This window comes from Fistularia commersonii, chromosome 11, assembly GCF_037954325.1.
Source record: "Fistularia commersonii isolate RoL2024-O1a breed Wild chromosome 11, RoL_Fcom_v1.0, whole genome shotgun sequence".
NCBI classification, from domain to species: domain Eukaryota; kingdom Metazoa; phylum Chordata; class Actinopteri; order Syngnathiformes; family Fistulariidae; genus Fistularia; species Fistularia commersonii.
This window is the reverse complement of record NC_141294.1, coordinates 4,882,895-4,900,795: the sequence shown is the minus strand read 5'-3', so window position 1 is coordinate 4,900,795 and position 17,901 is coordinate 4,882,895. Positions and strand designations below refer to the sequence as shown.

General features: G+C 36.9%; 1 protein-coding gene across 1 annotated transcript; it reads left to right on the top strand.

Moving 5' to 3' along the window:
• Positions 1-4,696: 4,696 nt before the first annotated feature.
• Positions 4,697-17,643, top strand: LOC147229274 (DEP domain-containing protein 1B-like). Its single transcript, XM_086154611.1, has 11 exons — positions 4,697-4,871; positions 7,628-7,893; positions 9,377-9,518; positions 9,783-9,910; positions 9,988-10,118; positions 10,203-10,250; positions 11,952-12,092; positions 12,227-12,393; positions 14,160-14,336; positions 15,642-15,824; positions 16,136-17,643. The coding sequence occupies exons 1-11, from the start codon at positions 4,824-4,826 to the stop codon at positions 16,298-16,300; spliced, it is 1,596 nt and encodes a 531-aa protein (XP_086010737.1). The 5' UTR covers positions 4,697-4,823; the 3' UTR covers positions 16,301-17,643.
• Positions 17,644-17,901: the final 258 nt, after the last annotated feature.

The window sequence follows — 17,901 nt, the reverse complement described above, 5'->3', positions numbered from 1 at the left end:
CATGATTTCTACATACAAACAAGGAAAACAGTAACATTTACAATGAGTCCATATAAGAGCATAGTGCTTTCTTCATTATTTTACAGCCCCCTGAATTACTATGTCTATGTTATTTCGCTTAAAATGAGACTTTTGGTTGATAATGGTAAAAGTAATATGGCATTTGACAGTTTCAATGTGCTATGTAAATCATAAGACATTTGCTACTTTCACTGTTTTGTTGTCTGAGGTATTTTATTAAAGTATTATCATTCTCTGCGGGGAGCATGATGTGGCTCCGGATCCCCAGACAACAGGGTCATCCCATTGAGGTAACTGTATGAAATAATCTTTGGTATCAAGAAAGAAAATTCACAAAGCAAAATGATGTCTGCTTGATGGCAAACAAATATATCTTTTCACATCTCAACACTCAACTATTCCAAGTCATTACCCAGTTTTACCCTCATATAAAAATTGCTCCTTTTACATCATGTAAGGGGAAATCATCACTAATAAGAAAGCTAGTGGTCGTCCTGCATCTGAGTATGATCCTCTGTGGACAAGGCAAAAATAACAATATTCATAACATCAAATATGCTATTTAACAAGCCAAAACAAATCAACAGAAAGATAAAAATGTTTTATTTTCAATTATTCAATCTAATTTAAGTTAATATTCATAAAAATTGACCTCTTCTGTTTCAGAAAAATTATGCCTGCTGACAATGAAAATGAAAAAAAGACCAAAAAATTCTGACAGAGAAATATTTGATAATATCGTCTAATATGAGCATGCATTTTCTGTGTGACTTTACAACTACCTCCATGTTAAAGTGTCAAATTGAATAATGCGTCTTTTGGTCTTATCTACAATTGCCATGTCCTGGGATGAACAAATAACTATTTTGCCTTATCTTATTTGCTTATAACAAACCTTAAATAAAACTGATGCTTAGACAAAGTGATTTATTATGCTGCCTATAAATGACAAACTCAATAACTCCCATTAATGAAAGGTTGACAATATCTCAGTGCCTCATGACAAAATCATTTCTTTCCCAAGCTTCTTGAGCTTATAAGCTGTGTGTAGGAAGAATTAGTTTCAATGACATTATACTTGAAGGGGAAGATGTGATTGTATTTCTTGTATGTTTAGATTAGATGTTTCCCTAATGGTTTACCTAATTAAAAAGTCCAGGCAAAATACAATTGAATCAAACGCACCAGAATCGTCTGTTTAATTGAAGTCATCCAGAATTCAAATAAGTCCTAATGCATGATGTTTTCATCAATATTGTTGCTGTAAATGTTATATGTTTTTTGTTATTGGCACTACTGCACAACACTGTCATTGTCATCAATAATTAAAGTTTATTTTTTTTATTGTATTCATTCACATTTAGACAAAAATACAATTTCAAAAGAGCTTACGCATACATGGAATAGCACTTGTACAAATACATCACAGGTTTACAAAAAATAAAGATCAAGCACAGGATGACGAAAAAAAAACTTGCCTGAAATCAAGCTACGAATCATCAAAATATGGAGAATTTCATATACTTGCTTGATGGCATGTTAGATGTCTGTGGACCTCTTGACTAATATGTAATGAATATATGGGCTAAACCTAGAGTCAATGCAAATGAAGACCAGTACAATTTTGAACATTTACAATTCTGTCTCCTTGCAGTGCATTTGTGTCTACCTTTGACACCATAAGAAATGTAAACACAGACATCTGTATATTAATTCTTGTACATTATTCAATAGGATAGTCATCTCACAACATAATGCAGTATCACATGAGGAAGATTATGAATGGATGAATATAAAAAAATTAAAAAAAAAAACAGTTCTGACTCAACTCTAAATCTGCTGATTTCAGTAAAGCTGTGTTAGTTTCAAGCCTGGATAAATTGGCTCTGTCTCAATTTCTCATCACTCAAAGACTCAAGGATACTTGAAAATAAATGAACTGAAGACTATGTATGATGACTGACTCTCCCAAAGTACTTGTCTCTTCAAAGAAAGCACAAGCCCTTTGCCAAGTGGAGCAGTGTGTATTACACTGTAGAGTGTGACCAAGACAATAGGTCCTCAGCCTCCAGCAGAACAGTGTTGCTCTTAAAATCAAGAGATCTCGAGCAGATGTCTTTGGTTTTCCAGAACTTAGTCCATAGCGTGACGTAAAAAGATGTCAGGGGCCCGTCGTAAGCAAACAGGAAATGTTCTGTCGTGAAATCATAACAGTAATTTGACAAATATGGTCAAATTTAAAATGGCTTTACTAATCTTTCCCTTCTTAAATGATTTTCATTAATGTGTTTAGTACTGAAATGGAACATCATTTGTGCTTTTCAGTTTGTTTTGATATCAAAGAATCCCCTCAGTGCAATACATGACACTTGCTACCTTCTTGAGGTATGCAATCTCTCCCCTTGGGAACACTCATGACAAGTACACACTGTGACAGAGAGACACTGCTTTGTGTTCCGTGACATCTCAGCATGGTTGCCAATTACCTCTTGTCATCCAAAACAACAGTCCCTGAGTAAACTGGCAGGCCCATATGAGAGATTTGGTTGATGTCCAGTATTGGGTTGAATTACATTCCCAATACAGTTCCATGGATCATTGTGTCATTTTCTTTTTGAATTGTTTTATTATATACCATGCCATCAATGTTATTTGAGATTTTTGCGACAGAGAAAGCTGATTGGACAGACATGACAAAAATGTTTTTAAACATCTTTAGGGACATGTTGGTAAAATGTCAGGCACATTCTTTCTGAGAGTTAGAAAAGATTAATACCAAGCTCATACATATATGTGTACAACAAATAAAAAAGGTGATCATCGAAATAAATACAGGGACAAAGGGAGAACTAGACACTCTTGACAGCTTTCGGCAGACGCGTGATATAATGTATCGTCAGATGCGTGTGGAGTAAAAAAATAAACAGGTGTAACTTATATAACCCACTTAAAACCTGATCTGACATTGCTACAACATTTTGAATGAACTCATGTGGAATACTTCAAACTCATCAGTGTTTTGATTTGCAAAAGATGATCAAAAGTATTAACTGTTTTGTAGTGTATTTCATTGTATTGTACTGTGTTGTATTGTATTGTATTGCACTGTATTTTATTGTATTGCATCAACTGTACTGAATAATGCATCTTCACTTCTGACACTGAGCTGCGGAATACTGACAAACACATGGTCTCCAATGGTCTTTTTTGAAAACACATTTCTCAAATTTCTCATTTGTCAAAACCATGGGCACAAATACCTTCTATTTGTGCCCCTCTCTGAATAGCAAAATCCCTGCCAGTTGTGACTATAGTTTCCCTTTTATTCCTCCCTTTGGGGGACCTTCAGTATCTTCACATGTGTCCTCTTCACTCCTCTCCTGCTCTGATCACTAACCAATGACTCAAGAACAAGACGGCAGGTAAGAATATGTATCAGATTAGAGAGACCTGTTTTAAAGTGGCCAACGTGTGAAAATGTCAGACTGAAGCTCATAGCACACTGAGATGGCATAGGCGTCTTTTCTGTCAGCTGCACAGACAGATAAAACTGCCAGGCTAGAGGAACCCTGCCTCTCACGCTTATGTAACTTCAAAATTCTTACTTATATTTGAGCTTGGCAAGGGCAGCTGCCAGAAAAGCCTTTAATACCACAACGATTATTTGTCAAACTTTTGGAATGTGTGTACCCGTGGAAGTTCTTCGCATTAAAAATAATCCACCCCCGTGTTCAATGTTGAAATATCTAATTATGCATTATGCATTATCCATGTGGAGGTAACGATAATAAATAAATAGTGTTGTAAGAATAGATTTTCAAACATTGTCTTTCCAGTATCTTGATTGATAAAACCTAGCCTGATTTCAAAATAGTCTCAGCATTTCATAATATAAGCCTATCTCTCAAATTTATAATTTGTAGACAACACTTGGCAGAAATTCAGATGTATAATAACTTTATAATTTAAATGATAAAACCATTATACAGTATAATTTTAACTGATAATTCATAATAGAATAGCAGAGAATATTCCTTGAATCATCCCACAGTGGGAAATGTCAACCACTCACAGCAGAAAGTGGACAAGTTGCACCTAAATATAATTTAAGATACTGTGTTGCTGTCAAATCGTTCTAAAATTTAGCTTTGACATTCTTTTTTAATGCATGTAAGGATCTTTAATTATCAAGGGCATATTGATATTGGCAGAAAAAAATTGTGATAGCAGGATTTGCCTCTTTTCTTGAAGATATTTCACCTCTCACAAAGAGGCTTCTTAAGCTCGGCATTAAAGAACCTGCTTCCATAACAAATCAGGAAAATTAGTTCAGTCAACACTTATCTTTCCGGATATTGTTACTTCCTCCATGTTTGCAAGCATTGCGTCCAATCACACTTCCGACTAAACTCTGTGAATCTAATATGCCTTTTCTTTTGATAAGTTACATTAAACCACATTTGATTATTGTGCATTGAGTAAAACGTTTTTTTTTTTTCCAATAATTTATAAACCCTGGCAGACACCAAATGTTTATTTTCGCTGTGACTCACGGTGCACTTGTCTGCGTCTGCCGGTTGAGAAGGCGCATTCCTGGCTGTGACGTAGCGGCTCGTCGTCCAATCAGAAACCTCAGCGACTATTACGCAAGAGATTCAAAGTTGGCCGCAACGTATCAACCCAAAGCCTGGACTTCTCCTCTTAAATACGGTGTTGAGCCTTAATGTATAGATATAAGTTTAATTAACTCATATAAATGCTTCCTTAAGACCATAAGAGTGAAGTGGGTCGACGGTATCAGGATGGGAGGCAGTGTTATTGGACCGGGTCCGTACAGGGCAACGAAGCTGGTGAGTCGCGTTGAGTTGAATTCATTTGAATTCATTTACATCGGCGAAATTCCACCACATCACTATTTCTTCTTTTTCCTTTTCACCCCATACGCTTTGTATCTTCGTGAAATAAGTGTAGTTCATAAGTTTAATCCGATACTTTATGTTTAAACACAAATAAAAAGAGCATCGTACGTTATAACGTACCGTCATGACTGTAATTAGCCAGTTCGCAGTCAACTCAGACCAAGCTCCGTTCAAGTTCCCAACTTTAAATTTGCTAAATAGAGCGCCAACTAAAAATGCTGAGAATAAAATCATATAGTCGAACGCACCTCAACGAAAAACAATGCGATTGGTAGTCCTGCTTGTGTCGCTCCTGTCAAATAAATCTGAATAAAACAAATATGCCCAAGCTTTGCAAACTTTGAGATTTGCTTTCAGCATAGCCCTTATTCTCTTGTGTAAACCCTTATTATTGTTAGAAAGTGCATTAAGGTATTACACATTGAGTATTATGTAAATCTTCTGGATCCATATTCAACACTGATTTGTTGTTGTCAGCTGTGTTCATCTTTCTGAAGGAGACAGGGGCATTTAAACTCCTGCAACCGGATTATTATTAATCCAACATTAATATTATACAACATTAATGTTGTCACTAATATGTTACATGAACATTTAGTTCATGTAACACTTTTCGCTCATACACATTAAGTATGAAAAATAGAGAAAATGAAATCAGTGTTTGATGCAAAAGGGAGAAGTCATTTCTATATCTTTTATATCATTTATTCTTGTTTTTCACTGTTATTTCAATATTTATTATGATCGGTTTCAATCACTGAGGGCAAATATTCTTCAAGATTCCAGACATTTATTGTCATTAAATTTAGAGATAGCAGCTCTCAAAACAGACAAAGAACAGCCTTAAAAAGCAGGACAGCGCTGCAATACAACAAAGAGCAGCATCTCTGGGTTAGAGATTTAAGACCAACAATATAAAACTATATAAATAACAACTAGAAGAATGAAAAGATAGATATGTAGAAAGAAAAAAGTAAAGAAGTAAAAAGGTGAATAGTGTAAAAACATGTTTTTTTGCACCGTACTATATTTGTTCAGGGTTGTATCAAAATTTAGTGTGATGGCTGCTCTGGGGTAAAAACTGTTTTTCAATCTGTTTTTGCATTAATTGTCCTAAACCGCTTTCTTGATGGCATCAGTTGAAGTAGGTGGTGGAATTGATCTCTGAGGATGCAGTGGGCTCTCCTGAGGCAGCGTGTGTTATAGATGTCATCAAGTGATGGGACAGGATGACCAGTCATATTTTTTGGACGGTGTTTATGCACCTCTGCAGTGGACTTAAGTGCATTTAATAAATAATGTGAAAAGCTCTTCCTTGTCTTAACCAAAAAAACAATATAATGAAGAAAACTCACACTGCCCCTACTGCCCTTTAAGAAACATGATGGAGAGTTACAACCAATGTTATCTCACCATCTTTTTTCTAAAACAGAACATTGTTTGCATTATTCCATGAAAAGGCCATTTCTATCTCATCTACCACTGGTCTTTGCCCCCTCTCTGTTTAGCCCATTTAGACCTGTCTGGTCATTTATTCAGTTTGATTGTGGGATCTTATGTTGTTGTGTTTAGTAAAGTTTTTATCTATGCTTTTACCTGCTTGTCTAATTTTTCTCTTGTCACTGGAAGACTTCACTCAGAAGGTGTAGATAGAAAGCTTGAGACTAATGATCTGGTTTGCACCATGACAGCCTCCATTCTGTGTGTGTTTGTTGATTGCCGATATATTTACGTAATTAGTAACAAATGAGGCCAGAACAAGGGGTATTAAAGTAATCCTTACATGGTTTCAGATATTTTTATGGTCTCCTTTAGGATATACACTGAGGAACAAACTGCTGAGGGGATGAAGTGTGTGCCGACTTGTCTTCCCTTCATTAGTTGTCAGGATTCAACTTGTGCAATGGTTGTTGAACACTGTTCATAGTTCAAGTTTTAAATGTCCTTGTGCAGTTTGTAGAAACATGTTGCTTAATGTTCAATTAGTTGAGACCTGTCCTCATGTGTTCCTGAAATAGGAAGTTCTCAAATGTCTTTAAACAAACAATGGCTATTACAAAATACAAATAAAAGGTTAAAAAAATGAGGCGTTTCTCAACAATTGAATGGTGTTCACAAGTATTGGATGCATTTCTTATATGCAGAAACTTGAACCTTGCATTAAAGTAATTCATTCATGCAACTGGAAACAGATTGTCTGATTTCATATTCATCAAATAGTTATCAAAGCTCTTATACAGGCTTTATCAAGCAGTTGATAGGGTGAATAGGTGAACTGTGTATATGTAACTGAGGAGCCTGATTTACATTAGTTTTAGTATATTATTAGCCTATAGAGCAAATAGACCCACTAAAGACACGTTACATCATGATGTACAGACGTCTATATGTACCGATGGAAAACTTCTTTTTTACACAACACTTTATGCTAAACTGTGCTTTGATTGATGTAGGTACACCATGTTTGGTCAGTTGCGCTCTAACTAAATTGTTTGCATGGTTATCAATTGCTTGGCATTACTATGCAGCTTCTGATAGGTACTGAGTACAGGTAATACATTTCTAGTATATTTGTCAGGGGAAGAGGTGCAGAAGTTAATTCTTTTTCCTTATTGCAATTCAGTGTCTAAGATAAATCATATATTGGCATTTCTTAACCCATTCCCATTTTTTGTTTGTTTTTGCAGTGGAATGAAATGATTAAACTCTTCCGCGGTGGCATGCCATTGAGACGACACTGGGCACACTTCCGCTACTATGAAAGCAGTTTCTCTGGCTCTGAGGCTGTAGATTATCTTCATGAATTGCTGAGGCACAATGGCAACTTTGGTCCAGAGGTAACTCGCTTCCAGACTTTGCAGCTTCTAAAAAAGTTTCTCAAGGCTCATGTCATCGAAGATATCAAAGGACGCCATGGGACAGAGGACTTTGAAGACAACGGTCAGCTGTACAGGTATTGTCTGCATGTTTCTTCTTGAATAAATTTTCATCCAAAAAAATATTTCATTGGTCTTGATTTCTCAAAGAGCACTGTAGACAGCTACATCATGAACATCGGTGTCAGAAAACGGGTGCATTTTGAATCAGGAAAGTTCAGATACAATCAAAAAAAGTTTAGACTTCAATTTATTTGAGAGATTGCTAATTCGTGATCCAAAAGAAAAATGGAAAAAATATACTTTAAATTAATTGGGCTATACCTTTTAAGTGAAATACATAACTTACCATATGAATTGTGTTTTAACAGTGTCTTACAACAAATGCAAAAGGTTTAAAACCCTCTGGCTTTTTGCACTCTAGCTGCTCTGAGGAGTGGAATGAATGTTCAATACCCAGTTTGTATAAAGTGTGCATCTAAAATATATGTGTTCCAATTTTTATTAACTTGTAGTATTGTGCACTTGTAAGTGGTTCTCGTACTGACTGACAGATCCAACCTAAACCTCAGCGTTAACAAGGCAGTCCCATTAGCTGGCCTAACATCTGTGAAGGTACTTTATGGATAAAAATCTCCTGTTTTTGTCATTATCCAAAATGAAAGGGAGTGGTTCCAGAACAAATTTTCCTTTTTAAACGTGTTTTATTCTCCTGTGAATTTCTGTGTGATTAAAAGATATTTAAAATGAAGTTTATAATCTCTCGATGTTGTTTTGATTTGCCACCATAGATCGATATGATTACAGATAAATGTCTTGGAAATTGATCAAAAATAAGGACATATGGTCAGCAAACCATACCTTTAACTAATTTCAACTACTTGTAATTTTCTGATGTATCAGGAAAAAAACCTCAACCTTGAATTCTATTTGCTATCAAATTGAAGGTGATATATGTGTTGCTAAGATTCTCAACATGTGTTGATATGACGCAACCTTGAACAGTCCACAATTGGATGTGGATTCCTTTGATGAGTTGATGGAGATTCATTTTTTAAGTAATACAAAACCACTTATCCATGTCCATTGCCATGAGGTAAAATGCAGTACAGACAGAAACATGCAAAGACAAGCAAGACATTTGCGGTATGACACGGAAAATGAAATCCAGCATCCAGCAATGAAATATTTTCATACCCACCTTAGCATGCTAGCATGCAGTATGTAGAGGTTGTCCACAGGGTTGTATGATTCAGTCCTGGTCAATGTATTTCCCAATTTGAACTCCCAGGATTGTTCCTTGCATCTAGATGGTTTACAGCCAGCACATTAATCAAAGAGCTCCTAAACAGGGACATAGACCAATGTTTAGAAAAAATTAATAATACAATTTTGGCCTGACTAGAATGAACAGTATGTGTGTCCCAAGAATAAAAAAGATACAGTGACTCATATCTTAACCACTGAGGGTTGTTAGGAGACTCAAGAAAATTGTCTCTACTTGTTTACTACTCAGATCTTAAGTTTGTGACTAAGCCTTCATCTCAACTTTCTCCCCAGGTTCCCCACATTGTCTCCCCTTAAATCTTTTCCAAGCAGGCCTCTGTTTAAGGAAACTGACTTGCCGAGACTCATTCGCTGGGATGACTATGAAGAATTACCAGAGCGGGAAAACATTGCGCCCATCAAATCAGCTGTCATGGTGAGAGAGAATTGTGTCGTCTTTTCATGCTTGCTTTGACTCATGATGTGCTCAAATTTTGCAAAAACGTACAAACTTGGCAGGGCACACATTTATTCGCGTCAAGTTAAGATTGAGAAATATAATTTGGTGAACTTGGAAGTCATAACTTGCATTTGATGTGCAAGGCATCCGACTTCTCCGCTCAAAGTTAAAGTTAAAAGAAGTTCAACGTTAAAAGACGTCAAAGGTAAAATAAATGTGTCCTCAATCTTTCCTGAGCAGACCTCAGATTTCTGGAATAAAAGGCACAGTGTCGCGATTGGAGATGTGCATGAATGCAAACTCATACGCAGGAAAGAGATTACTTCCCAACAAGTGGACCATATCTGGAAATCAATGACACTTTCACAGTATGTGACACTCAACATATTGAAAATTATTGTTCATTTCTGTAGCGTTTCCCTTTCATTCATTTATCCTGCTTTAGTTTACAGAGAGTGCTGGGCCTAACAACACTGGATGGGGTGTTAGACCCAACACATGTGAAAGGCAAACACATTGTACACAATGTGTTCAGTGTTAATAAGTCGGGAATCGTCGTCCTGGAGAGCAGTGCTGGTAAGGTTCATCACTTGAAATAAATATTGCTTATTTTTAAAGATTAGAATGTAATGACTAATACTTTTGTCCTTCCTTTTCCAGAGGACATGCCTTACTGGGTGGTATCAGCAATGAAATGCCTTGCCAACTGTAAGTGTTCATTTTCTGCGTTTAATGTCAAAATAGAAAATCCCATTCTGTTTTTTATGACTGGTTTGGCGCCTTTGTTTCGGCCAGTGAGGTTGTTTTTTTCAGCACTATTTTTATTAGTGGAAACCAGGAGAGTCATCAATGAAGCACCACACAGTGTCTTGATTATTTTCTGCAACTAATTCCCAAAAATATCGTAAACTTGCACTTTTCTGTCTGAAGCCAATTGAGCTCTGTCGTCAAGCCTGCCCCACTCACAGTGAGCTCTCTCTTCAAGACTCACAACAACTGTTCTCAATTCAGGGCTCAGCAAAGTTTGGGAGTTGCAACATTCCTCTTGGGCATGGCTCTTGGTTCTGCAGCCAAAACGGTTGCATGGACTTGTTGGCGTACAAGTTTTCTACTGACATACCAACACCACTTTATTATTGCATCCTTCTTGATGCTCTCTTAATCAAAAGACTACCAGTTTACTTTCTTTCACTGTGGTTCAGGGAGCTACTGTAGCAATCACTAAGATTCTGCCCTCTGTACTTGACAAGGCACTCAAGGTTGATGCTGTCCATTTCATTATATGGAACTACTTGTGGCGTGAACCATGAATGTCTACTTTTTTGAGTTTCTATTCACAAAATGAATTGAATAAGGCCAGTATCGATTGCATCTATAGATATGGTTTTTAAGTATACAGACGGCCTCTGAATTCAGGTCCATCTATGAATCAGTGTTAATCTTCCGTTATGGAGGATAGTTAGTTCCCATTTTATCCACTCAGATTATCAGCATATTTTCTGTAAGGTTGAGGAGTTGCGACAGACTGCTATAGAGTCAGCAGGGCCTTAAAGAATTCACTAGATTAGAGCCTGGTGTTCATATTTGTTGGACCAACAGGGGGTTTTGGCATATAGGTTTAATTTGAGTGATATGCTGATCATACCAAGCCCAATTAAGATGCTATATTTATATATGTCTCCTTGATAATTGGCTTTAGCAGATCTTCAGGGACAATGGGTTGTCATGGTATTCTCACACTTCTCCACCTACCATGGTTTAACTACATGATAGCTGCTTTTTAAGACGTGCCCAATCCAATACTTTGTGGGAAGCTTGCATGCCTTTTTTCCTGGTAGAAGTAATAATGGCCAAGAGCCTTGTCTCTTGTGTCATTTTGCAACATGACTAAAACAAGTGGTAGGCGTGAGCTACATTTAAGCAAAGGCTGTACCTGGCAGCTTAAGATAAGATAAAGTAATACTTTGTTCATCTCTGTAGGGGAAATTCATTTGATTCAAATTCATTTTGATTCATATTCATTTCATCACAGCAGTGCATCAATAACAATATTAATAAATATAAATAGAAGAGACAATTGAAAGGACAAAGATGATAACAAGGATGAGAACAGATAACAGAGTGACAACAAGGATAAAAATAAACAGGATGAGAATAGAATACCAACAGCAAGGGTAAAAAAAAAACAGATAACTGAATATCAACAACAACAATAATAAAAATAGTTAACAGAATGACAACTAGGACAAAAATACTTGCATAAGACTTACATGGGCTGACTATGAATAGATAAGTCCTTCTTGGTGCACTAGTGTGTTGACCTGAAGTTTAAAAATGTGCATTTATTTGACGTGTGACCATCTGATAGCCATGTTTGAGGACTATCACTGCGTTCTTCTTCTCTCTTAGGGCCTAACGGCAATGAAACCAAACAGCCAGTTTATCCAGGTTTCGAGAGGGATGTGCTCCGAACGGTGGCAGATTACTTTCAGAGACTCAAAGAGCCCCTGCTAACTTTCCACCTATATGAAGTCTTTGTCAATATTCTCAGTAAGTGCACCCCTTGGATGTTGATCCACTACTTAAATGTGTGTCCTACTCTCTGCTCACCTGTGTCTTTTGTGCATTTTGTCCAGCTTGTATTGGCCTCAGAGAAAAGGTTTCTCCTCTGCTTATCTCTGTAGGTCTGCTGCAAGAACAAGGCACTGCTGCTGAGGCTCTGCAAGTTAGCTCTTTGTTACTGCCACCGCCCAATCGAAGACGCCTCCAGCTGTTACTTAGACTCATGGCCCGTGTTTGCCAGAATCCTCACCTCCCACCACTTAATGATGCCATTGCTACCCGCACATTGGTACACATGTCTAACAATTATGCTCCAGATTTGTTTCATCTGCTTAGTTTGTTTCGGTCATTTTCAGATGTTTTCTTAGTCAGTGTTTTTTTTTTTTTTTTTTTCTTAAGTTTTTGTCATATCTAAAGTAGCACCTTATCTTATAGGATGATTACTGCATGGAGACTGGGTTCATGTAACTGTTCTATGATAGATAAACAAGTTACAAGTTAGCAGCAAAAGAATTTATGACAAATGAAAAATCTTGAATATTCAATTTTAATACTGATTTGCAAAGTTTTGAATGTTATATATTGGTGTGTACTAAAACTATTGTGAAACACTCTTTACACAACAGAATGGAAAGATGTTAGCGTAATTCTTCAGTGACTGGTTTGCCCTATTCCTACTTTTTTTTTTCCCAGCACACAGCCTTTCAACTAAAAGAGCTGCATGTTTCATGATAATGAGCCTATTTGGATGTACATTGTTAGCTTGTCAGTTTTCAGTCTTGAGGCATGTTACTGGCTGCTATTGTTTCTTCCCCGTAGCAGGAAAAAAATACAGCAACTTGTAATACCGAGTTCATATTGATCAATAACACCTTGCGGTAAGAAGATACTTGCCTGCACTGAAGCTTATGACCAAATCAATGATTGGTTTTGTATACTTCATATTTAAACAATGTCTGACCTAGGCAATGCAATAAGGCAATTATATCCGTGTTTGTTTGTAAGCAAATAATGATGCCTGCACTGTGCTTTACACAGTAAGCGAGAAGTCCCCTGTGTCCTCCTTTGTAGCCTTTAGAATAATGGCTTCTGAAATGCTGTCAAACATAATTACACGTGTATCAGGAATTCTTGTCAAGTCAACATGCATTTGTGTAGACTGGCAAGTGAGGCAAAGTGCTCATTATGTTGTGTGCTAAATCACCACTTAAAAAACTCACAGGCATTATGAAGGAAAATAATAACATCCTTGGTTCTTCTTATCAAAAAGTCATCTAAGTAGAATAAATGAGGCATCGCCCTATGCTGCACAATTGCAGATCATAGTTTATCTTGGGTTCAGGTTGGAATGGGTGGGGAAAAGTGTCAGCGGTGCTGTGCAATAGGAGACGATCAGCCAGAATGAAAGGAAAGGTGAACAAGACAGTGGTGAGTCCAATGATGCTTTATGGTTTAGAAACAGTGACAGTGACGAAAAGACAGGAGGCAGAGCCGGAGATCGCAGAGATGAAGATGTTGAGGTTTTCTTTGGGAGGCACGAGGATGGATAGGATCAGGAATGAGTCCATCAGAGGGACGGAACATTAGACGTTTGAAGAGAAGGTCAGAGAAGCCAGACATGTACAGAGGAGGGAGAGTGAATGTATTGGTAGACAGGTGCTGGAATTGGAGCTGCCAGGCAGGAGGTCTAGAGGAAGACCAAAGAGAAGAGTGAACAAAGAGTATACAGAGAATAGGGTTAGATGGAGAAAGTTGATTTGCTGTGGTGACCCCTGAAGGGAAAAATCAAAAGGAAAAGAAGTTTATCTTTTTAGTCAATAATCATTATTATTAGACACCCTTTTATGTTAGTCACAGGATCCTCGTCTTCTTCACTTAAATCAAGGCTATCGTGATACCAGCATATTTTCTGCCTGTCCTCTTCTCAGGATTTAATCAATGCAAGCACACCTTATAATATACCTTGATCATTCAGTATATTCAAAGTTCCTCAAATTTCCAGAGATGCTGGATTTTTTTTTTTAACCACGTTTTTGTTGTCTTTTCTCTGTCAAGATGGTGCAGACATTCTCTCACTGTGTACTGGGTTCAGCTGATGAGATGGACTTGGATGAGCTGCTTTCCACAAAACTGGTGACATTCATGATGGAGCACCACAATACCATCTTCCAAGTGCCTCCTAAGTTACGATGTCAAGTTGAGGAACACCTGTCACATCTCAGAAGAGCCCAGGTCAGTATTTCAAGTATGTTTCTTGACTGAGAAATTAAAATGTTATTTGTAGATAATGTGGGATAATGTTCCTAGCAGGTGATCCTCCCTTCTTTTATTGGTCAAGATCATAAAAAAAATAAACTATGATGAGCTCTTGGCTTTTGAAATGCATAAAACCATTTTTTTTTTTTAAATATGCTTACAACAGGTAGTTTGCAGACTTTTCCTGAAAATGTAATGCTAGTTATCTGCCACCTACGGTCTTAAATTTTAGGAATCTTTTTAAATGTATTGCAAATATTAAGGAACAAAGGGGGGGGGTTAGATCTCTGATCAAGGAGGATTTACTTGTGTGACATTTCTAAATCTCTTAATTATTGGAGTCATAGGGACACAGCTTGCATTCTTGATCTGCATTGTCGGGGAAGGCAAAGTTTTTCCTGAAGTCTTTTTGCAATGCATTTCTCAGCAGCTTTGTTATTGATGTGTGTCTTCCCATCTGGCAGACGCATCAGAGAAAGAAGCGAACAGACTGTACTGACTGTGACAAACACTGTTTGACCAACAAATGAGAGCTTGATAGGGTTGTTTTTTATTACTTATTTAACATTGGCTTGTGATCATGCCTGTTTTGAATCAAAATAGAACAGAGCTTTATCTTAATTTTGCTGTAAATTAGGTTTATACACGCAAACCACCGTGCACACACCATATGACTTTGTCTTCATTAACTGTTCTTAAGTTTCAAACTCATTTGTTACAAAACTTACATGTACAGGCATGATCATCTGAATATGGTGAATGTTAACTTCATATTACCAAAATTGGGTGCCAACATATTCAAAAATTTCACATAGCAGCTTCTCTATAATTGTTTGCTATATCAATTCACAGAATATATTAACTTGGGATGGCTACGCTTTTCTGACAAGCAGCAAAGAGCATTTGATATTGTTCACAGGACAGATGAAGAATTAAGATTTAACTGCTTGAGAATGTCCTCAATTGTGAAATCTTTTGTTGCACTTTGACATTTTACGTCATATTATTATGATGGAAAGGTATGGTATTTAACCACAACACTTTATTGTTGTTGTTCTTCATCTTGTGTTTATTATAACTGTAGCTGAGACCCTTTTGGATGTCTTTTTATATTTATGTGAGAAGTCCAAGACTATATAGATAGACAGGGAATTGGTCAAGGCTATATGACTAACAACGCTAGTTATCTCTTCCTTTTATTATTGAATACCATCAGAGAAACCCCCAAATGATGTTGGGGATTTTTTTTTGAATACCTTTGTGCTTTGCTTGTTTCTTCAGATAAAATATGCAGGATCAGATACAGACTTCAGTGCATCTCCAGCTTTCTGCAAACAGATCAGCAGGCTGGACTCAGAGGAACAGAAGGTGATTGGCACACAGACGCCCCTGCAGCAGCTGCTGGAAGGCCTGATAGCAGACAAGGAACTGCCTGCCAAGGACAAGAGGAAAAGACTTAAACAGGTTCGCCTTCAAGTGAATGAAGAAACTTGAAAAAGGAATGATCTATGTTGCAATAGTAAACCATAATGTTTGGTTGTTTTTTGGAATTTTTGACCCAAATTGATGCTTCGAGTTTTAATTGGCATCTTTGTGTAGGAGCCTGATATGTCTAATGTTTTGTATTTTAAGTACCTGTTAAGCTATAAGGCTTAAATCACAAGCTAAGAGATTCCTTTCTGGTTGTAAAAAGAAGCTTATTACCTCTGACAATTGTTTCCTCCATATCTATGACAAGGTTTAAACATCCCAGATAATGTGCCTCTCCCTTTCAGTTCCAAAAGTCATACCCAGAAGTGTACCGCAATCGATTTCCCACTGAAGAGAGTAAAGCTGCTATCCTGCCTGAGAGACCTCCCCGTCTCAAACCTCAACTCATTTTCTTCAACCTCAAGAAACCATTCCAACCCTTTCAAAGGAGTTGGAGTTTTAGGGCATAATCTGCCACTACTGATGCATCGACCCTTCAGGCTGAATACATATCACAACCAGGGACATGAGGCCAGAGCTGGTTTTCCACTGCAAGACTCAGGGCTCGGCAGGTGATAGAAACATCTGCAGGAGCCACAGGAGCAGATACTGCATTACACATCATTATGTTGTATTCAATTAATACTGTTTAGTAGACATTTTTCAGAATTAATAATCAATTACTTCTACTGTAGGAGAAGTTGCTGCGTTACAACATTCACAAAATCACCCGCGAGGTCCTCTGGTGAAAGACCCCATGAAGACAAAATGAGGCTGCTGATGATGATACACGTGCCACATATCTTGTCGCTCACGGTTATTGCACCAGTTTGTGAAACTACTCACATGAGCACAAGCAAAAACTTCTGGTGAATCACCCGTTCAAAAATAGATTTGTACTAATGTTCCTCAAAACTTGAAAAAAATATTCAAGCTTTATTCACTGGCAGAAGGCAAACCACTAATGTGTTGTTATTTTTATATATATATATACATTGAAATAGCTGGTCTAATATTGAGTAATTGTATTGTTGCTAGAAAGATTTTAATAGGAATAAATCCCAGAGATAAATAAGGAAACATTTCAGAAAAACAAAAGGGATACTAGCTGATGATATAGCTTGTGAATATATAGGTTGATCTACTTATATATTGTAACAAGAACGAAGTTGTATTTCTCGGCAGATTTGAGAGGCAGATACGGTACTAAAACATTTTACTCTAGTAATGCTTTTTTTTTTTTTTTTTATCCCAACGTGATCCTACATATCAGAATTTGTTTCCGTTTTTCAGAAAACAGTCACTTGCTATACAATCACATGAAATATACCTTACAAATGTGTATTTGAGAAAGCATGGTGATGATTGTTCTGAATAAACCCCAGCTACATATAATATTATCCCACAGGGTTCAAGAAGATGCACTAAACTGTCCACCCTTTTCCATCCATACCTTCCCTGTAATTAACTCAGCGGGTCCTATTGAACGTGCACTTAGAACACTTCATTTCATGTTTTAACTTTTTAGTCTAATTGTGTTCCCAAGAACAATGTCTTTGTTGGTACATATTTCAGTGTCTTAGATCTGTAACCATTTTCAATGTTTTTTTTTCTGATTATCAGTTATGTGTCGTCAATCAAGTTCACTTACCTTGAGTCTTAAATGTTATTTTATAAATAATCAAGTTGTGGTATTTTTGTAAGAATCTCGAAAGATATGCTGAACAAATACGATAATGCTGGAATGACTGTTACACTTGAATATCTGACTTGTGCTGGATTAATTTTTACTGGATTAAAAGTTTTCCACTGATACATACGTTTCTCTAAAATAAGCCAAAAAAAGGCCTGGTTTTTCATAAGATAAGTTGTATTTTGCCTCCTTCAATGATATCCATATGAAAAATTTTACAATGTACTTCAAAAATAAAAATCTGTAGTTGAATAAATAGCGCTGCAAGAACCAGAACAAGCTATGTCCTAACTCCTTAATGTACATGTTGAATGAATTGATTTTTTCTTGCACTGACCCCACCAGCACACACTTGGCTGTTAACAGATTTTTCGATTT